The sequence below is a fragment of the Calonectris borealis genome, chromosome 2 (assembly GCF_964195595.1).
Source record: "Calonectris borealis chromosome 2, bCalBor7.hap1.2, whole genome shotgun sequence".
Lineage (NCBI taxonomy): Eukaryota > Metazoa > Chordata > Aves > Procellariiformes > Procellariidae > Calonectris > Calonectris borealis.
Genome location: NC_134313.1, coordinates 154,466,746 through 154,489,985, shown reverse-complemented (window position 1 = coordinate 154,489,985; position 23,240 = coordinate 154,466,746). Strand labels below are relative to the sequence as shown.

The 23,240-nt window shown below is 38.5% G+C and overlaps 1 protein-coding gene across 2 annotated transcripts in view; it reads right to left on the bottom strand.

Annotated features, from left to right (window-relative positions):
* Positions 1-23,240, bottom strand: part of SVIL (supervillin) — a 141,453-nt gene that overhangs the window by 31,390 nt on the left and 86,823 nt on the right. The window contains exons 7-17 of one of the 2 annotated variants that reach the window (XM_075144002.1): positions 20,689-20,769; positions 17,775-18,653; positions 17,272-17,442; positions 16,604-16,638; positions 15,401-15,462; positions 14,892-15,031; positions 14,043-14,138; positions 12,545-12,797; positions 9,377-9,947; positions 7,678-7,897; positions 1,983-2,112 (exon numbers count right to left, since the gene is read on the bottom strand). In XM_075144002.1, the coding sequence (XP_075000103.1) occupies positions 1,983-2,112; positions 7,678-7,897; positions 9,377-9,947; positions 12,545-12,797; positions 14,043-14,138; positions 14,892-15,031; positions 15,401-15,462; positions 16,604-16,638; positions 17,272-17,442; positions 17,775-18,653; positions 20,689-20,769 (2,638 nt within the window). The remainder of the gene's footprint in view (positions 1-1,982; positions 2,113-7,677; positions 7,898-9,376; positions 9,948-12,544; positions 12,798-14,042; positions 14,139-14,891; positions 15,032-15,400; positions 15,463-16,603; positions 16,639-17,271; positions 17,443-17,774; positions 18,654-20,688; positions 20,770-23,240) is intronic. The other variant, XM_075144001.1, reaches the window with a different exon arrangement.

The window sequence follows — 23,240 nt, the reverse complement described above, 5'->3', positions numbered from 1 at the left end:
TTTCCAGATTTAAGAGCAGCTGACATGGTGTGTTGTAAGCAGTGTGGTCAACTTAGTGAAGCTTTACATTATTTATCATGTATCACATAATGAATCAGCATCACAAATAACAATACAGGGAGTTGTGTATCTAATAAAACTAACATTTTTTCTTACACATCCAAGATTTCACCCATTGGCAGACATGCAAATCCTTTGATTTAGGCTCTAAATATCCAAGAGCTAACATGAACCAACAGAGTGGGTGACCCAGTGTCACAAAAACTCCCAGTGCTAGCATTGTCACTTCAAAGCTTGTACCCTTCAAGCACTTCATGCTCACTTACTTGCTTTAAAAGCCTAACTTGTGCTATGCTGAGTGAAGTTGCTGCACATGGTAACACAGCAGGGAAGATATGGGTGCTGGGGAGCGAGAAGAGAGAACAAAGGTTTTGTCTCTGCCTAAATCTTGGCAGCTGCCTAAAGCTTTTTCTCAACCCCATTGTCTTTAGCTGGAGTACATTTGTTAACTGATCTCAACAGTTGTCATTTTGGAGACTAGCCTGTTAAAAATGTGACCGCAATTTTGCTTTCCTTGCTGAAACTATTTTTGCTTTAGGACATCTTTCAAACTAGCAACTGGATTTTTGAGCAAGTCCACAGGGCAAAACCAAAACAAAACCCATTAACCAAACTGCAAAAATCAGCTTTCTTGTTTTTCTGTCCAGTTAACACACAATCATTGATGAATCACATGTTCAGGCACAGATTTATCCTCAATAATGACAGACTGTGTAACAACTCCTTATTTGTAATATACTGATGGAACAGGAGACTTTTTGTTATTGTTTGCCTATACTATGTAATAGAAGCAGCATTTTCACAACTAAATAATTGGATCCAAAGATTACTGTCCTCACTAGTAAAATTCGTAACACAAATTTTATCTTCACTTGTCCTCTGTGAAAACACTCCTTCAAAAATTAAAGGCTTTTGAAATAGCCTATTTTATCTGACACTGTCATTTTCAAAATACTAGACTCAGAAGGGAAGCAAGTCTACATTAGTCCTGTAGTTTGAACCAGCAGTCCATTTTGAAGCAAATCTCCCAGTCATCCTCACTTTCTGTGCTTTGGTTCACATTGCAGAATGCACAGACTTTTGGATGAAACTAAGCGCTTGAAGCGCACTCCTGGATTCCCATGTAACACCACGGCTGCTAACGGCAGTCAGGCCACAGGAGCAGACTAAACTTAGCCTGAAGCAGAACAAGTAAGTATGGCATGGATAGCACATCCTCATTAGTAATCGTTCTGCTTTACAGATCCACTCCTGCTGGGCAACATAATTTACTCGTGTATAGACATAGCCAGAATGTGCTAACAATGTGGACTTCCCTTTCCTCTACGCCTTTCTACCCATCTCCCACTCTATTCACTAACACTGACAAGACAGATAAAATCCTTGTCCAGATGGTTTTGGCTATCCACAAACACCAAAGATCATGCAAGATAACCAAAAGCCAAATGGCTCATGAATGCTCTGGTACCTGCACTTCCTCAGTTTCTAGGATCCAAAATCACTGCTCAAAAAAAAAGTATATGCACAGAGACAACACAGCTTTAGGAATGTGAAATTTTTACAAGCTCACCCATACTGAAGAAAACACCTGAACTTAAAGTCTTAAGCCAACTTCATTGGGGGGAAAAAAGGCTTAAATCATTATACCTGTAAACGTTCCAGAAGCCTTACAGGCCCACTTACTGGTTCATAATCTGCTGATGTAAAGTCACTGTAACCAATATTAGATGTCTCAAGACAGTGAAGACATTCTCGTTTAAAGAGCTCTCATGTTGGGAGAATTGTTTTTTAAACAAGCCTAACAACAAGAGGAATAGCAGGAGCTAGTAGCTACTATTAGGCATGCCTGTCTAGTTGGATGCATCTTCAAAAAGCTGAAGCACTTCAAGCGAGATGTTTTTTCCAAACAAGGATAGAGTTACCTTCTTCAACAGCTGCTCAACTTCTTGCATTTGCGTGCTACGATCAGTGACAGACACTTTTGCATACTCCTGCTTTTTGCCGAGCCTGCTCTTCCAATCTTCTTCACCACTCTTCTTCAGCAATGCCAACCTAGAAGAAAAACCATGCCAACAGATAGCTTTAAACACTGTACTTCCTGATATCCTCAAAAGCTACCCTTATTGTTTCACTAATGCTGCATTCAAGAGAATTTGAAATTAAGTTTTCTAACATTAATTATTTACATTTCATACTCATATACAAAGCTCACAAACAAACACCAAGCCTTTACTGAACATGTTGAATGGGAATCATCTGTCAAAAGACAGATCAAAATATCTAGATCTGAGACAGGCACTCCAGTTAATTTGTATAGTCAATGGAAATAGCCAATACAGTCAAGGGAAACCAAGGTACAACAGAGATCATCCTAAAGTAGACATACAAATAGGTTAGATTAATCACTGCTTTTTTCCCTCCCTTCTGTCGATAAGGCACAGAGAGTGACTAGCTCAGCTATGGAATCTTATGCTGTAGATGTCCAAAGTTAATAAGATGAATCCTACCTTTGGTCTTTATTGTACTCATTAAAAAATAAATTTCTTTAAAGCCCAAGAAGAAAGAAATCTATTCAGCAGGCACCCACCAATTAGGTCTCATCAGGCACATCAAATGACAACTCTGCAGTTACTGCTTTCACTACAACTCCAGTGACTGAGGTTACTATCAGACGCCTAGGCACCACTTAGTATCTCCTTGCTTAGCTCAGGCATTGCTGTGACACAAATCAGTAGTACCAATGCACGTGTAACTTGGTGCTAACTATAATACAGCTGTGAAATCCATCTGCAAGATTCAACTTATTTAAAGGATGTCTTATATTTAAAATGTCGATTACCTGTCGATCTCAGGTAAGTAGGATCTTTTAAAAGTGCTATTTCCTAATCTTGAGCAAAATTCTGAATATAGCACACAGGAACACTAACTGGCTCTGGTGGGGATAGCATGTAGATTTATTTTCCTAGAATTATAAACTATTTGTCCATACAAACTCTGAGGTGATTAGTTTTGGGGGTAGGGGAAGTTAGTTAGGAATACGAGGTGTACACAGGCATGATCTTCAGCCTACCTTCCTCAGAAATTAATATTTGTATGAATTTTCTAGCTTTCAGAAATCATTCTTAGTACTCCATAAAATGTGTATCTGCAGTACTTGTGCAAACAGTTGCATTGGTCCACTAAATAATTTTTATTTTAGCTGAATTAAGTTTTACTATATAACTTTCTTTAATCTAGGGCATTTCAGTAAGGATTATACCAAACCTTTAACCCTATTAACATTTGAACAGGTTCAGTAGTTAAAGTACTGGCAACCTATTTTGACCACAAAATACAGAGATTCCTTTTTAGAGATGCGACTACTGTTACCCTCACAGTAAGTCTTGTCCTGAAACAAGGGGACAGGAGAAGGAAGGGGTAGGACCTTCTAGGATCTAGCCAGAAGCCAAGTTTCAGGCAGCTGCTTCCTGCAAAAATGGGGGGGGTGCAGCCATCCTACTGACCTATTCAAAAATGACCAATTGGTCCTAAGGCTTTCATTTGAGAAAAACCGAGAATGCAGAAAACAGTAAATCCACAGAATACAATGGCGGTAAGAACGTTAGTATTCAAGAAAGCAGTTATTTCCTCTCTTCCTGCCCAGGCAGGCAGCGCTGGCAGGCTTCACATTGCCTGATTGCTTCATACCTCACAGCACGGGATGAGTAGGGGTGAGAAGGACTCACAATAAGGAGTTGAGGCCATGGTCATTGTTTCCAGAACGTATACAAGATTTCACTGCCCAGAACTAATCTTCTGGAGTGCATCCATGCATGTGTGAAACTGTGGAGGAGACCAAGATGGGACTAAATTGCCACCATGCAGTTGAATTATCTTCAGTAGTTATGTTCTCTCAGGTCAGCTTTGCTTAGAAATGATCGCGATAATTGAAGCTGGAAGGCATTTTGGTCAGCTTTGGCCTAAGGTGGGTTTGTTTTTAAAAATGTCTATAGCTGCTCAGTATAGCAGGCAGGAAAAAAATTTCTTTTTCAACTTGACATTACTGCAGGATATTTGCCCTAGACCTTTGCCCCAAACAGCTTGGTTGATCAGGAAGAGGAAATCTGTAATTCTAAGAATGCTTCTGTGTCTCTGGAGACTTCGTTTTCTCCTCTGTCATACGGATGCATTCATACTAGCCCTCCACTTTTCACCTGTATATGTAATGAAACAACTTGTTCCTAGAGTGAGAACACACGTTCGTCTGTTTTGAGCACTGAAATTACAACTTAAAGAAATATGTATGCCCAGTATGCCACTGCAAACTTCACTGCTGTGTAAAACCTAAAGCCATGTATTTGTTTCTAACAATGGAAACAGCAATAAACTCAGACTGCCCTGACACAGCAACAATTGGAGGGCACCCTTTTGTATTAATAAAGATGCAAAAACTACTGAATTGGTTCACACAAGCAAGCCCACCAGCTCAGCAGCTTAACTCAAAGTAAACAGCAGTTGATTCTTTGGAAAGTCTGTAAAAATAAGGCAATTATTCGGTCTAACCCTTGGATTTGTTTAAGGCTTGCTGCCTACTAGTTTCATTGCATACCTCTAATTTTCCACTTCTGATAAATAATGAATAATCATTCATTATTCACTTTCACAGTGATATTCATACTGCTTTTGACTCCAAAAGTTCCTTTTCCAATCTGAAAAAAAATCAGTTTTACTCTTTTCTTGGAAGAAAAAAGCTCTTTACATATCTGCCCATCTTTGACAGCTTGCTCTGCGTCCTTCTTTGACCTGCTACTGAGATAGAATATCTGCCATCAAGATAGAATGATCGTCATCCCAGAGGTGTCAGGATGGGTTCAAAGCAAAAGTTTCACACCTCAAGGCAAAATGTTGGATTAATACTGAAGGGAAATAGAAACAGGATTTGAACAATGGTTTTGCCTAAACAAGGAGCGTTGTATGAAAGACCTTGGCAAAGTCCTGGCAAAAAATGTCAAAAATGACACATTTTTCTTTTGTGGCAATATTTTAGTATCTTAGCTACTAGTGTTATCCCCGAGACAGATTAAACTGGACACAGGCTTGGCTTTCACACATACTCCATTGGCTGCACTTGACCAGTTCTTTTCAGCTAAATCATAAATCCTGGAAGGGCAATATGAGATAAGTAACTACAATAAGAAAGCCGACTGTTAAAGAGTGCATAAATTCACTATAGTGGGGACTAGTCTGCATAAGAAAGTCTTGTTCTGGTGTCCATACATCAAAAAAGGTTGAAAATTAAGTTTAGGCTGGGCTCTTCCTGAGAAGAAATGAATGAAGGTAAGAGGTCCACCAGAAATTAGAGTTATCTGTAGTTTTTTTAAATGGTGATCGTGGCACGCAGCTGACTTCTAAAGCGGAGCCTATAGAGTGGCCTTCTAGCAACTTCGGTCTCCATAAATGCACAAAGACAGGTAGTTACATGTAACTGATGCTCCATTCGAAGTCCTCCAAGGCATTCCTCTTCCTGAAGGCAAGACAATTAAAAAAAGGTTTCCACCACTCATATATAACACATCAGTGGATTGGCCCTGGCTGCCCAAAACAAAACACAGCCAAAACTACCCGAAGATATGAGCCTTTGCTCCCTCTCACCTCCAAGCTGCGTGTTTGCAGAAGGAGAGAGGATAGGTGTCTTTTTGTCCTTGAAAAATCATGATTTTCATTCTTCCATATAATATAGGTAATTCTGAAAGTGCCAGGTATGCACTCACTCCACAAGGATAACGTTAGTTCAGTGAAGTAAGTCTTTGTGGAAAAAAACTTTCATCCAGACCAGCATGCATGCATCCTGCCCAAATATCATTACATCTGTGGAAAAGCTGTTCTTCCATAAGGTGAAAGAATGTCTGACACAGCCAGAAAAATCCACTGGATGGGAAGATGAAGTTAGTGAATGTAAAAGCAGAAAAAAAAAAATCCAAAGTGTAGTAGTTAATCTTTAGCAGAAATGTTCTTTGAGGTTTATGAATACTTGGCATCAGCTACAGCTAAGCAAAGGAAAATGACTGGTTGTAGTTTTTTTAATTCTGGGCCAAGAAGGAGGCTACTGTGGTATTTGGAAGGCTAAAACATTTTGATATCAGCTCTGCCATTTACAGACATTTGTGGAATCAGAATATACAAATTCCTGACAAGACAGCAGGTATTTTCCTTTGTCAGCTTTGGGACTGACTAGACAATCTTGGAGGCCTAATGAAAGTGATTCCAGATTGAGTGTGACTGACAGTCTTTAAGAGCTCCTCAAGAGTTCAACTCAACTGAAGCATTAAATTTAGGACTGAAACAGCTGCTAGTACTTGGATCTTCTCTTCCCTCCAACCTCTCTTTCCCCACCAGGATCAGTGAAGGCAGATCATTTACTACCTATAAACCAGAAGTTACTGGTCTTAAACCTTATCTGCACAGACAGTTGACATATTTACAGAAGGGGGACGGGAGGAAAGGAGGTTGCTTTAAACAAAACAACAACAGTAAACTGAAAAAGGTAAGTACATCCTTCAGGAGGGGGACTAAGACTGGACAGTTGTGTAGTTGCCCCTGCACTCCCTCTTTATGTTAAGGGGATAACAGGGAGTGGGGATGCTCTATAAATGAGGAGGACTCACACACGTCCTAGAAATACATTAATTTAGGTAGTACACTTTGGAATCATGTTTAAAAAAATGGTTTGGAGTTCCTAATATCACACCCATCTCACGAAGTGCGGTAATACTTTTACACAATGAACGTTTAATCAACCAGCTACTTTTAGTTATTGGTTCTGCTTTCACTGCAGAAAACTGAAGTAAAAATAGGCCTATTTGTCAACCCGGAGCAAATAATCGTAATTTTACTCACTGGACTGCTACCAGATCCTTTTACAGTTTGGGGCTCAAAGTTTTAACTAAATTGGAATGACTTTTACAAGTACTACAGCAGCTATTGGAGCTCTAGCCGTGAACTCCTACTGTTCGCACAAGCGCAGAACACTTAACATTTTGTTTCAGATCAGAATGATCTTGGGTTGGAAAAAACACTTCTAATACTCCCACAAACCTGTCCAACTTATTACCCTTCTAAAATCCCTACAGTAAGTTTTCAGAAGTCAAAATGGCAATCGTATTTCTGAAGTAAAGAGGGAAACATCACAGAGTCTATTCCTGACTCCCTGTGGTCAGCTTATTTAAAAGAGACTACTCCCATAGACCAACAAAAAACTAGCTATTAAAAAAAAATCCCATTATATCTGTTGTAATTGAAAGCAGAACCTGGGGAAGTATATTGAGTATATCAGTATAAATGTAACTAGAACATGTATTTTTATAATTTTCATTTTCTGAACTACTTATTGATTATTCAGGCTCTTTCAAAATCAGATTATCACGTTCTCTTGAACAGTAATTCTCATTCACCACCATTTGCTTTATAAGCATGCCAGGCAGATTAGCTGCATGTTTCTGCTGTTAGTATTTGACATCTAATAAAGCCTAATAATCACTGCTTAGCTTTTTCAGAAACACGTTTAAAGCTTCTTTTTATACCATCACTCTAATGACTGTATTTATATAGATCATTTAAAAAAAAGTGAAATTTAAGTACCTTTCCTTAATTGACATCGTTTTGCTGGAATTATCAAGGACATCCTCAGTTGTTTGTCCTTTGTTCTCTCCAACAGAAAACATCTCACAGGAATTCTTATTAAATTTGCCTTCCAATTGTTCAGAGAGCTCCTGCAGTCTACAGGATGCTGCAGCTGCAGTTTGTGAAACTGTCCTCATTGCTGATGTGCTGGTGAGTTCAGAAGTAGGTTCAGCGTGGTCTGCCCATTCAAAAGAGAAGTCCCGAATTAGAGTTAGCGTTATTCTCAAACATATTTTACATTACTAACACTGACGCAGCAAATCATATGCCATCCTAACAGAGAAAAAGTTTCTGGCTGAGCTAGAGTACAAAGATTAATCATGCAATATTATCTGCAGCATAGACTGGCCATTTGTGACTGAAGTTCACACGAAGCCACAGAATATCATCTTCAACACACAGTTCTGAACTTCATATGGAGGAGGCATAAACTGCTGCTCCTGCCATCACACAAACAGGAAAACAAATGGACAGATGAAAGTGAGAGAGGAACAAAGAGTAGGGGAAGAGAAGCAGACAAAATTTAAATAAGAAATTAACTTACTGGTAAAGCAGTTTAATGCATAAGTAGCATACTAGGAGGACATTTAATAGCTTAATAAAGGTATTATTTTCTAGGAGGGTGTTGGGGGCTTTTTTGGTTTCGTTTTTTCAAGCAGCAATTAAACCACAGGAAAAACTGCCTTGATGAAAGATAAATGCACCATTACAGTTATCATTAAGGAAATATAAGTGATCTTCATTTTTCTTTTTGAAATTTTACAAGCACAACACCCCTCTGATACACAACTGCTCCTTTTTATCCCAGTCTCCATCTCCCCTGCAGTCACCTAAAGTTAATTGGATAGAACAGATGCTGCTTTTGAGGAATACAGGCAGAACTATACCTTCCTCGCTATGCCTGTTTGAAGACCATTAAATTAAAAATAAATTAACTTCACAGAATGAAGACAAAAGTGCTTCTAGCACTACAGGGTACTGTGGTCCTGTACCCTATCATAATAAAACAGAAACCTAATACAACATCCTTCTATATTCAACAGAATAGAAGGCTTTATGCAATGACCAAATTAACTGATTATTTAAAGACGGGTGAGTTTACTTATTAAGTTTGAATTATGCTGTGCATATAGAAATGTAATTGCTCTGAGAATTACTTGGTTTATATTTCATCACCACATTGAAGAGAAAATAATAGTAGTTTTGCAAAATTAGTTCTCTGAAAATTACCCACTACTAGCTATATATGTGCATATGTAGATAATACATAACTATATATGCACAAGAAGGCAACAATTAAGAGCAGACACTTGACCCAGAGCATCAAGTTTAGCTTGTTCAGCATTTTGGAGGGCAGAGGCAAGGGCAAAAGAAGAAAGGATGAGTCTTAGCTTCAGCATATAATGCCACTTCTTTCAAAGTAAGAAAATCTGAATAAAATTGAGCCATCTTTAAAGGCTGAAGAATTGAAAGAATAACAAAGAGAAAACGGTATTTGTAAAATTTAAGATTTCACAGGTATTTCTCTACCTTTAAGCAGTGTTAAAAAAAGGAAAAATAACCAGTCTTGATAATGCTTGAAATGAAGGTGTTTAAAACTAGAGAAACACCATAGTTTGATGAACAAGACTACAGCAAAAGCAAGTATATACTGCACCTCTTTGCAAAGTCTTGCTTTTCATAACACTTTCCAAATCCAACTTTTCTTGAAAGGACTGGCCGCCTTTGACTTCCCATTTACCTTGCATGCGAGTATCGATCTCCTTCTGTTCAAGAGGCTGAAAAAGGGCTTGTGAACTAAATAGTTCCATGCTGCCCTTCCTCAGGAAGCTGTATGTTGTCTCTTTATGGTAGTCTCCTGTTTTTTCAGGAACAGGATGTGTGGTTTCTTCCTCAAAGGAGCTGTACTTTGTAATTTCATTAGCTTCATGTGCCAGAAACCTCTTTCTCTCTTCTTCATGCCTCTTTAATGCTCTGTTGCTTTCTAGCGTTTCCATTGAGGGCTGCCACTGTTCTGACTTCTGTGTGCGTTTTCCTGAAGAGTCAAAGTTTTCTGCTGAAGAGTGGAATCTCAAGTCAGCTCTAGTGGCAGTGCTCATGCTTCCATCACTAGCTGGCTTCGCGTGCAGGTCTCCAGCATACAGCGGAGAAAGGGCAGATGCCATCGTTGAAACTGATGTTGCAACTCCAGTTGACAGGGGAATAATTTTTCCACTTTCATTTTGTACCTATGAACAACAAAAAAAAAAAACCAACAACAACAAAAAAAAGACTTACAAGCTCTGAAATCATCAATTCCTGAAAACAGTCTAATCATGTCAGTTCTTCAGAGGTGTGCTTCTGTATGAATATAGTGCTCTATAAATATACACTAGAAACAGATAAGGAGAGCAACAATGCCCCCATAATTTGGCTGCAGATGGATTATTCCACCCAGGGAAGAAACAACTGCATGTGAACAGCAACATCTTTAGTAAAAAAGGGTTTATGTGTAGCATGCAACATGATGTTGTGTCAGGGCTCCATGAAAAGTTTCATACTGACATGGTACTGTGCAGCACTGGGGAAAGAAATTAGCTCAGGTTCCACGCACCATGTGCCCAGGCTAATCAACTCTGCATGTCAGCAGGGCTAATTAGCTTTGGCACAGCTCTGCTCTGATACGGTTATGCAGCTTCCAGCTCTGGAGCTAGCTCAGTGCCAGAGAGAGACTCTGCTCCATGCTGTCCTACATAGGGCAGACATCCCTGACGCTTCTGCCATATAAACCACCTTCACCCAGGACTGTTAGTCTAAGACTTTTTCAAATATCAAACATTGGCTGTCATGTACATCTCTGAGCAAAGTATTTGAATCTAAGAAGCATATTAGAAAAACCTCCAAATTTGCTTTGCTGGCCTTTACAGTGGAACAATTATCTCTTCTACTCTTCTAACATAATAATTTTATAAAGTTTTCCTAGAGACAGTTCAGATGCAAAATTTTTCTGAAATGCAGAGCTTGGCTTTGTCTTCTCCAAAGGAGACAAAAGCTATGAAAGAGACTGACAAACATGCCTTCATGCACATCAGGAGAGGTTTTTGTTTGGCTTTTTTTGTTGTTTTCTTAAACTGCAGCGCTAGTGAACAGCATGCAAAAGGAACAGACAAAATCACACCAGTAGGAGGAAATCAACTGAAAACTTAAAATGCACATGCAAATTCCATAAAGCATGGACAACACAGTCATTCATTAAACAAATCAGAAAGCGGAGCAAACACTACTATGCTAGCTCAAAGTTTCCAAAGAAAGATTAAGAAAATAGTTACCAGTTTACTCTTTTTCCATTGCATCTATCAGAATTAGAAATTTAGAGGAGATCAGCAAAGGAATTTCAGCTTTAATTACAAGATACTTACATTTGCAATTATGTATTTTCATAATGTAATCTCTAGTTATCTATTTTGATACCTTTCTTTTCTTTCTTCCTAGAAAAACTGTGACTGCATCTCAAAACATCCCAACACTCCAAAGGAACAGTTCACTATAGAAAGTCTTTTTGAAAATACACTCCCATTGAACTTGCTTCAGAGTCAGCTCTGGTTTCTTTTGCTAGGTTCAGAAAGGTTCTTCTGCGTTTCCTTGCTTGAAGAGCAAATTTGTTCTGTAAAAGTCTGACAAACTAATGTGACTGTCACTGGCTTCTCTCCCATTTGCTTCAGCCCATTTCTGTTGATCGCCTTCCTGGCCCCCAAACAAGTTAGTGACACAATCATTAAAAAGTCCAGGTTGGCATGTGGAAAATGAATGGAAAGAGGACTATGTAAGTCCTCTTAAAAATCTCTGGAAATCTTGCTAAAATAAATTTACCAAATATTTACTACTACCTCATGCCTAAGTAAAGTATGCATAAAGTACAATTATATATCTGTACATCCTTGCACCAACATGGTTAGAGAAATCCTGCCTTCTCACTATTCTATTATTATAATATGGAAAATGTATAATCATGAATGAAGCGTATAGAAAGAGAAGGGTAGGAACTTTCTAACACAGATTGATCCAAATCCCTAGAAATATGACATGCATAAGAGTTCTCCTTCACTGTTAAAGCGATTTCTTTTAAAGCTGTAATACTAAGGGACTGATGTTTCTGCTATTTGAACATCAGCTCTGAAAGACCACTGCTGGGCCATCTTATGCTCAAACTTCACTAAAAAGGCATTCCTTTGCAGTTCCAATTATATGAAGGATTCCAGAACACGAAGCCCAATTCCACAGCACATATTAAATCATTTCATTTTGACCATGATTTTCTGAATTTCAAAAGTATTCTGCTTTTGGGGGGGGAGAAGGAAATCAATGCCCCCTCCCAGGGGAAAATGACAGAATATGTCCTGACTAATAATGGAAATATATAGTGCTTTCAGGAAAAAGTCTGAAAGTTGCACATGACAAAGCTCCAAAATTCCCCCAAAATACATCTAAAGCACGATGATATGTGTCATAGTTTTTACCCCTTTGGTCAGGAATTTACTTTTAGAAGACATGTAATACTCTACTGGAAAAGACAGACACTGTGAAAGGTACAGCATGCTAATCAGGAAGATGATATACTCCTGAATTACTTAAAAAAGAAAAACACACCAATGAGGTTGAACATTTTAGAGGATGTTGTTCCTTAATGTCAGAAGACAGCTTCCTGACAAGCTTTTTCCTGCAAATACGTCATGACCCCAGCATGTAGCTCACAGCAAAGAAAAGGCCAGCTGTTACGGCATCTTACACTGAAGCTGTTTTCTCCACTAAAAAGAAACAAATGAAAAAGAGCTAAAATTGCACTTACCTGCTCAACTTCTCCAAGAGTGACTGGCTGAGTCTGGTAACGAGCATTCATTCTCCTGTGCCTAATATCCCCTCGACTCCTTGTGGAGATGGCCCTGGATACTGGTTGAGACAGTTTGTTAAACAAAGCCATCTTTTCTGCCAAACTTAAGGTGGAAGAATCGGGTTCATCAGACTGATCTTGCCCCATCGCCTCTTTGGCTGCTCTTATCTCCTCTTTAGCTAAAATTTTTTGGTGTGCTGATGCCTGCAAGCTGAAGAAACAGAACTGGAAATGAGTTTTGAAGAAGCCGTTATGAAGTTTTAAAATCTCAACCTGATAGAAGCAGAAGAACTGCACATGAAGCACAATGGCCAATGTAATATAGCAGCCTAAGTGGTTATGCAGTGGTTCAACATTGGCATGATGAATTCTAATTCAACAGCTGAAGATTTAAATAAAGTTAAATTTTCATTCACAAATTCATTTGATTAGAACACAACGATTTTTTAAAAGGGGAACTCAAGATTGAAGAGAGACTTTTCGGACCAGCCTCTTTTTACAGACTACAGAGCTGTGGAGAGACATTTAAGATGCCTGCTGTGGAACAAACACAGGCCCTACAGTGCAATTTATGTAAAATTCAATTTTATTTGAAATAATTTGTGGAGCATATATGATAAAAACATGTAAAAGTTGGATTTAAACTCCAGGTTAGTGCTGCTTTAAGGTTAGCATGAATTGCAATACCTCTTATAATTCAAAGTGGAACAGAATTCAGACTATCTTTCATTTTGAGTTATCTGGGGTAACTCAACAACAAAGAATAGTTTTGAAATATACTCCATTAATTTTGAAGATTGTTTGACCAATGCTGAAGGCAGACACATTCATTCATAAAAGCTGTAACTGCATTTGTCTCTACAATAATATATTTTATTCACCTCTAGCTAGATTCAGCCACATTTATGGAATTAGTAGTATTCTCTTTGTTTTTTTCTCTGTCGTGGTCTCTGCTAAAATTCTCGTATTCAGAACAGGCAAACAGTATTCTGCAACTTTACCTATAGGTGGTGCAATTTCTTATCTTTCCTTTAATTTTGCAAGCTAAAAAAATATATGTAGAGACAGACAAAGAGGATATGTACTACTTGTGAAATCAAGCACCCAGCTTTGGTATTTTCATCTCAAGATGACATTACTGTATAAAAAAAAGTACAAGAGCAAAGAGGATTCTGCTAGGTTTGCTCACATGCAAATTCATTTATTTCACAAAGAAGAAGAATATGCTTCTAGAACAGGTAAGTGTGGTTAGAAAGGTCCTGAAAACAGATGCTTGACAAAAAAAAAAGCTGCATTGTTTTATCATGCAAACATAAATGAAGGTGACAATGTTTTAAATATTCTTGAAACGAGTATTGACTTGACACATTGAAAAGGCATTCAAGACTTTAAAGATGCATCTGCTATTGAGGAATCTTGTGCTCCATGTAACATGCATGTTTATCCCCCCCAGTACCTGATAGGTTGTACAGTGCTCTTAACTACAGTGGGACTAGGTACTCTTGTCACTACTGTGTGGGTATTCACAGAACGTGAAGCAGGGGTAGATTCACTTTAAAGAATTGCCAAGGAGGGAAAATTCACAGGGAGAGAGAAGAAAAAAGCATTAAGAAAAGCAATACATTAAGTGTTAACTACAGAAAAGACCAAAACCAAAACAAAACAGAAAAAAACAAACAGCAATGATTTTTAATTAACTGAGTTATCTGCTGCGACCTTTACAAATAACTTCAAATACTTTGAAAGAACTAAAAACCTAGAAGAGCAAACAGGTTCTCTCAAAGTTACTCATTACCCATAACATAAGCTGTCTTTTAGCAGATCATTAGGTGAATGCCCATTCACCTTAATTTTCCCAAAAAATGACTTTCCTTTTTTCAGAAAAATTTCACGATGTATGACCAGAGTGCAAGAAATGCATTTCCAAAAAGTACATTTGAGATATCAGAGTGTAAAAGATTTTCCCCAATACAAATACATTCCATAAGAAATTGTGCAATTTCCCTCAGCGCAGAGTATCTTTTTCATTTGAGTTACAAACCAATGCTATGATTAATCCCGTTTACCTAATCTACAGGTTCATAAGCTTTCTGCCAAATTACAGTTCATACAAGTTATGCTTTACTAGTCCCTCTACTTCTAAAAAGGAATTTCAACACAGTTTCCCCTGTGGTTCTCAAGGAAGGTGGCCCTTAACAATAAATGATTTCCTTGCTACAAAGTTGTAAACACCACATATATGGAACTTATTCCCAGATTTAAACGCAGGAACCAAAGTTAGAGCCAACATATGTACAAGACTTACGTAGCTGCAATGACCACTTCCTCACTGGTAATTGGTTGTGTGTGCGATCTATCCTGCAAACGCCGCAGTCTCCTCTCTACTGCTGAACTTCTTGTAGGTGGTTTAGGAATATTTTTCATTTCAAGTGATTTTTCCATTTCCTAAGAGGACATATGTCATAATTAAAACCATGGAAGAAAAGTTCTGAAACAGTACTTTCTTATTAGCTTTTTTGCATGCAAAGTAGTAAATTTCCCAAATGCCCATCTCTGAATTAGAAGCAGGATGTAATTGCACAGTAGGCATCATGAAGTCAAAACTAACTACACATCTCTCTAAAAGATGTTCTTAAAGAAGGCTTTAGAGCAATAGGTCTACTGTGTAGGTAGGCGAGATGAGGTTAAAAAAAAGTTATGTAGCTTGGACTTGGTTAGCTGCATTACACTTCATTCTAATGCCCTTTCAGTTCTTCAGCATCTTGTATTTGAAACGTTTAACTCAGCCTTCTACTAAGAAAATGTAATACTTACTCTAAAAAGCAGCCTCTTTGCTGCTACACTTAGTTTGGCTCGGTCATCCAATTTTTCTTCGTCTACACAAAGAAAAAGAAAAAAAGGAGGCTGAATGTAATGAATCAAGCTCATATTAAGTGCAAGGCTTTTTTTGACTAAATGATTTCTAAACTCCTCAAAAAATTATGTTTTACTAAGACAAGAAGCACCACCAGCAAAAAAGCTGGCTGGTGCTCCCTTTTAACAAAAGACTTATCATGAACCAAATTGTGTAAACTTTACTTGTATTTACATGTATTGCATCAGAGGAAAATTCTTAACAGGACTTGAGAACAAAAACCTCGTCTTCAGGACAGTTCATGTGCTTTCAACTTATCCAAACAACCTTTTATGAATAATCAAACTTATTATATTAGTCTATGATAACACATGGACTAAGAAAATAATTAGACTGAAAGACTGACTTAAGAGCCAGTATTCACCATGTTGTATCTATCTTTTACTCGCTGACCATACAAGATGGTCTCTCCTGGAAGCTGGTCATTCTGATTACCACCTTATGTCCCCATTTTTCAGAGGCTCAACTGGCATCCTTAGGAGCTGAAATCAGCATCCTCCAGAGCTAGCATCTCAAAGCTGCAGAGAATATCAGCTTTCAAATAGCATAAGGCATTAAATCTAAATTTAGCTACTCGTGAGATTACCTACTTAATTTACGCCAGACTTGCCGAGAGTGACAAGAGGGAAAGAGAAACAAGATGGCAGATTGAATTATATAATTTAATAACCAGCATCTTGCAACTTCCTTAGCTAAAAACACATTACCAATATCAGTTTCACACTGTAATAAAGGCTTTTTTAGTTATTAGTTCTAGACCACTGATTAACATGTGTATTTTTTTCCATCAACTAGCTTATTTATTGTCTAAATCAGGAAAAAAAAAAACCAAACCAAAACTATGTTGAAAAGTGTCAAGCCATTCCCCCCTTGCCTCCCATACAAAGTTCGGTACCCATAGACAGACTTTTGGACTTAAATGAATTTGAAATCAAGTCTGTAGTAGACATGCCCCAAGGAAAAGTGGTACTTCAAACACATTATAGATAATGATAGTTATTTTCAAGTGGACTTTGTTTGCATTACCAAATAGTTCTCCAGTTAAAACAAAACAAAACACATTTGCTCCCATTTCTTCCTTAGAAAATAGTACAGTAACATACCTTCAACAGGTGGTATTTCTGCACTCAAAATTGACCTAGTGAAAAATTATCAGAAAGAAGTTAGTTGGAAATGAGATATCAAAAATTAAATTCAAACTCCATCTGAAGGAGCAGGACTTCAGAAGTCTTAAAAGTGGGAAAACTTTATCTATTTTTCAAGTTTCAACAGTTTCCACTTTGACATCCTTTAATAAAGCAGAAAGGCAAGCAATTGCAGCCAAACTTAAATACAGTAAAGGAAAATGATTTCCAGTTCATCTTGCAGAAGATAAAAGTCTAAGATTTGCTGCCAGCTCTTTTAATATAAAATATGTAGCTTTGGTTGTTTACAAAAAAAGTAAATGATAAAGCAGAGCAGAGGGAAAGGAAACTCTTTATATAAAAACACACAAAAGCATTTATCATTAGACAGAACCAGACAGCTATAATACTTTATGATGATTCACTGTTCACCATTTTATGGGGGGGGGGGGATTTGCAACAAATTGGTTTTGTCGGTAGTGTTTTGGTTTTTATTTTATAAGAAGCTATTACAAATACTTGATTGTTTTTAAAGAGAAACAATAACCTTGCAAAATGTTTATGCTAATAAATGAACAAAGTCTCTTCACAAGCTTGTTCACGTCTACCTGCACCAGAATTCTACACAGAGCTATGTACATGCCTACCTATCTGTCTCCTTTCGTTCTGCTGACGTTATAGGTTGAGTTTTAAATCTCTCAGAAGTCTTTCTATTTTCACCAGGAGAAAAATAGCGCCTCGGCCTTCGTGGCCCTCTTTCACGGTCACCATTGGCAGACAAAGCACTACCTGCTGCTGACTTCTCAAACCGAGATTCACTTTTAAACCACATGATAGAAAGCGCATAGAAAAGAAAATAGAAGAGAGAAGTAAAGCATAGATGTAAGCATCTCAACAATTCACTAGAGATCACTCTGCATGCTCCTCCGGTAACATGCGCAGACGTACACATTCCAGCTACCCCACATCACAACTTGCACTAGCAAGCAGAAGCACAAAAGCGGGATTCAAACCATCTCAGCCTCCAGTACACACTGGTGAGAGCTAAGCTGTGTGCTTTAAGTGCTGAACACAACTGCTGTTGAGTGTGTGTAATTTTTGCCAAGGACGTGCAAGTTTCACACGAAAATATGTCTGAAAAGTCACCTACAGTTCCGTTTTCTTGTTGGCATTAGCAGTCTCCAGAAAGACATTACGGAGCTGGGCAACAGAGACTTTTGTGTCAACCATGCCAATCTCACCGTTTGCTTCCATGCTCTCCTTACTTTTAAAAGCTTCTAGCTTAGGAGCCACAGTATAGTCAGACATTGAGCGCGTCAGGACTTTATGCTTTGCTGTCGACACTTTCCGAACAGGAGCTTTTGCCTTGGCAGGCTGCGATACAGACCCGCTCTGTATATACATAACAGCTTCACTCCTTTCTATGTTCTCAGGGGTCTTAAACTGCTGCTCGGGAGCCTGCCTCTTATTGCACTCCAGCTCTCTCTGAACTTCTGAGTTAACTTTCAGCTTGCTTGTGAAAGAGGAACTCCCCCCGGGGGTATCCAGTTCTCCTCCTCCAAAGAGGCCTTCATGGTTCTTCCCTTGCTTGCGAATCTCAGATGGCAAAATTGGTCTTCTGCCTTTGGAAGCCTGTTCACCCTCCAAGGAATCTTCTTCATCAGGCTTTGCTCCATAACCAAGTGCCTCTTTCTTTTCACTCTCTGATGCAGTGGCTGCTGACGATTTTGTTAAGAGGCTAACATTGTCTGGTGGAAGGAGGCTGCCAACAGTGATGTTTGCTGGTTCTTCTGTTGCCATCAGCTGAGCTGTGTGAGCAATGCCAGCAGGCTGAATATAGCCATGTATTGGTTGGCGGACTGAACTGACGGGCTGATTTATAACCCTATCAAAGGCAGACGTTTCTGTCTGAAGAGGCATGTAGTGGGCTGGCACTGGATGGGATTTTCTCTGAGATACTGTGTCTGTGACAAGTTCAGGGCTTCCACGAGCACTTTCCTCTTTCACCAGTTTCTCTCTAACTTTTACTCTTTAAGAAAGAAAAAGGATTAAAGCTGTGAACAGCAATACCCAATCTGGGAAGGAACACAGACACCTAACTGTGGGTACAGACAGCAACATCGTATTAAAATAAAAAGCAACCAATACATAAAAGAAAGCAATCTTATGATGCAACCCGTTCCTCCCCCCCCGAATCTTAGCAGTAACATTGCTCAAAAACATTCACGTGATTCACCGGCCCTCAAACATGCATGATTCCCGAGAAGGTAACTGAGCAAGCTCTGAAAACGTACAGCATGTTCCCATGAGGTCACAACTGCATTTGTCAAACAGCACATACCCATAGTCTCAAACAAACAAGATGATCAAAACTGCTTTTTATATTATCAAAGTGTTGGGTTCAGCCTGAAATTGCAAATTCCATTGGCAATCATGTATGTAGTCAGATTTTTGAAGATGTCTAAACACTGGGCAGCTTACGTCATACCAAGATACTGTTGCATTGGGGAGAGGGATGAAAAAACATGTTATTATCTCCACCTAGCCCTTCAGATGTTTTCCCAGAGACTTTTTTTACTTGTGCTTTTGTGTATCATATAAGACATCTAAAATGTTACATGCAGTGTAATCTGTTTCAGTAAGTGAGAAAAAAACGTTGAAACTGCAAGCCTTAAAGCCCAAAGTGAAACTATGGCATGGCTGTTGCTATTCAGAAGGCTTGCAGGGGAGAAAAGGATTAAAAAAAAAAAACCAAACCAAAAAAAACAAAACAGGCATTCTGTTTTAAAACATTTCATTACATTCTAACGTGCAAAACTTACAGGAATGTTCCCAAAAGTTACCTTCCTTTAGAGTATTTTCTAGAAACATCTCTAGATTTGTGTAACATCCATGCAAAACAGAGTCATATTCTACCTTTAGACACCTAATGCAACTCCACTAACGGAAGGCAAGCACGTGCATCCGGAGGCAGCCTTTGCTCTACAACTACAACTGCAGGTAAGCTCTCCAGCAGCTTTACAGCCATGCCAAGTGTTCGGACAGCTTACAGGGCGAGCGTTTGTAAATATCGCGTACACAGTATTAAAAATGAAAGCCCTGTACTTCCTTCCCTCCCAAGTGGGCATAAAAATTATTTTAATTCTGGGGAAGGACAGAACTTCAAGTACAATAGGAAACTAGCTCTTTATTTGAAAGTAAGTAATCCAGCTCAAAGTATGTGCAATTCCAGGCTTGCTACCAACAGACTTTTTGGAGCTCACATTATTAAAAAAAAGCAAGATTTAGGAAAAAAGGCAAACGAATATCTGAGAGAATAATTCAGGATATCCAAAGTTATCTGAAACACCAAACTTCCTAATATTTTGGTGTTTCTTATCTCTGAGGATTGGTGCACTTATCAGGGAAACTTCTCAAAGTTACTTAAGAACAGAAAGTGTGTTCAGTCTGAAAAAGTGATTCTTTAAACTACGTATACCAAGCATTCTCCAGAACATCCACAGTGATGTTAGTACTGGGTTATAAGAATTACTTTAATCAGGAACATGGAAAAGAACCTTCCAGCAATGCTTCTAATGGTGGGCTAACTGTATGTGCTACCAAGCTGGGAGAAAGCAGCTGCTCATAGCTCTGATCAAGATCTTGCTTTACTTGTCAATATAAATTTTTTGCTCCTCTTGTATCATTTCCTTTGGAATTCAAGGAATTAATCGTAGGGAATGCTAAAATGGATTGGTGTGTGGTATAAAAAGCTGCTGGTTTGCAGAGTACAAAGTGGGATAAAATAAGAAGTTATAAAAATTAGTGGAAGCCAGAATGATGGTAGCTGTGGAAGAAGCCAGAGGCATTTGTACTTCTTCATCAAAATACCAATTGGTCGTAAGTTACAATAAAAGCAGATGCTTCAGAAAAGTTTCGACAGCTCTTTATCCGCAAGAAACAACACTTTCTAACTTGCTGTTAAAGGAGAATTAAAGGCAAGTGTTAAGTGAAGACAGAGTAAAGGGAAAGAAAGGGGAGGTTTATAGTCTGATTGTTAGCCACACAGCTACGTTTTATGATACCTGGAGGGCCAGCTGATAAGTGAAGGTGTGTCCCCTTCCGAATCTTTCTGAAGAAACCATTCAGGTTTTGCTTTCCCTGCACTACTACAGAAAACAGAACTTTAGATAATTTTTGAGATCTCAGACATGCTCCCATTGTTTCTCCCAGTCTTCCCTCCCCACCGCTTTTTTTGTTTTTTAATTACTCAGTTACAGAGGACTGTTGATGAAAATAAAAGCACAGCACTTTAATCAAATTGAAAGGTAATAAACTGTGAAACAAACTATCATATTAATTCAACAAACATCTAAAAGGTGTTCTGAATGCTAAATATTCTGCAAAGGTAACTTTACCAAGTGTACATTGTCCTGAATTTGAGAAATGAAAGCAACTACACAATCTTATTTTTGCCATTTGCCATTGCAGGTCAGTCTGAAGGGTTTATGTAAGGACACCTGGAAAAGTTGCTAAAACCATTCCTTTAATTTGTGGTTTAAAGTGGTAAAGACCGCTGGGTCCAAAACGAAGTAGTAGTATGAATTTAGTGAAGTTAGAAATTCAGATGGCTATATCATACTTCCTAAGAAATTTTCAGGAGCAGCTGGAACTCCTCTCCCCTCTTCTAGCCCTGTATCACAAAAGCTTCACAAATGCAAACCCAGTTAGCTCACATAAAACATGCTGTCTCACTGAATGACAGGGAAAGGAAAAGCTTAAAAAACAAAGTAACCCCCAATTTGTTCTTGTCTTGACTTTATTCTGTTTCCATTTTGGAGAAATGAAAGCATAAAAAGAAACAAGAGCACTGCAAACTTTTAAAAGCCCTACAGGAAAGGGTGTCTGCAGACTACCTACGTACAGTTTCTCAAATACTTTCCTAATGTCCACCTTCATCTACAGTCCCTCAGCAACAGTATATCACATCAAATACTTTGAACTTTGCAAGCACAGACTGTCCGGCCACACTAACTTTTACAAACAAACTCCCTGGAGGTGACAAGCAGCCAGGCTGCTTTCCATTACCTACACCTACATCTGAAAGAACTCCTCGCATTGCAGTAGAGCCATTTGGGATGAAAATCCCAAATTAAGCTCCAGGTCATCTACTTTAATTTTTCTTAGTTGCTCTTCTAATAAAAATAGTTGAAAAAAGTCAAATTAATGACTGTTCTTAAGATAACAGAGCATTTACTGCAAGTAAGTTTAAAATTGAGAACTTACCTACAATTGCCACCTTATCCAAATCAAGCTTAGAACAAAGTCAAACACTGACTGTTAAAACACCTTTTGTTTTTCCAAATGTTTTTGAATTCCTAAAGGAACTGACCAAATAGAAGGAGGAAAAAACCTTTCACAGGAGCTGACCAGGTAGCTGGAATTGCTTTGAAGCAAGCAAACTTCCTTCTCATCTCTTAATGTGTACTTTGGCACATTTTTATAGTGGGCATGGCCCAAGCAGCAATTATTTGTACTTGATCATTCATCCTTTGAAGAGAGCAGTCAGAAGAACACAAGCCATGTTTTGAATTTAGAGTTAATCGGCCACTTCAGCAGCCAAATGCAGACAATGTCAAATGATACCTTCTCAGCACTTTGTTGTCTTCTCAGTGATGGATAATAGGATTAATTATTAAATCGTCTTAGGACTGAAGGCACAAAGCTTTCATATGTATTCCAAAGCAAGCTGCATTTATTTTCCAATTTGAACTCAGCAAATTTAAATTTAAAAAAACCAATTTTGCAACCTATATAATGTGGAACTGACTTCAAAACAGCAGCCACCTGGAAAGCTGGCATTAGCCCTTATTTTGCTTGTGCAAATGGCCTTATAGGAGACTACCACACAGTAACTTTAAACAGACTGCATGGAAATAGGCAATGACTTCTTTACCACTCAGAAACAGGGACAAGAGTTTCTGAGAGGTTATTCTTAAATCTCTGAATATCACACCATTAAGTATGCACTGGCACTGGAAGTTGCCAGCGCTATTAAAATGCAGAACGGGCTCTTGGCAACTTGGCCTTTAAAATGCCACCTACTGCCTACACGCATATCCAAACCAGAGACCAAATCCTAAGTTTAAACTCTTGGCTGCTGTAAGAGCTACACCGCATCTTGGTGGGTGCAGATATTTCCTTCAAAAGATAAGACAGACAGTAATTGTGGGAGACTTGTTTCACGCAAATACTGACCCAAACCTCATCCAGAAAGAACCTGAAATCAGTGACAATGCAGTCAGAAATTTGTATTAAGTTATGACTTATTCCTGCTGCTTTTGCCCCAGTCTCTCATTTTTTAGTATGGCACTACTGCAGAGCAGAGAAGTAAAAATGACCACACCACAAATGGGATGGAGTTTAAACTCTGGAACTGTCCTAACATCAGAACCCACCTGAAAATGGATCTTACTATTTCATTATGGAAACGGAGAATAACTAAGTTTCCAAAAAAGGAATACCTTGCAGAAGGGGCTTGTCTCCAGTGCTTGCCAAACACAGCTGATCCCTTTGTGTTTCTCACAGCATTAGATCTTGTAGGGACATAAAACTTTTAAAAAATGAAAAAGTATGC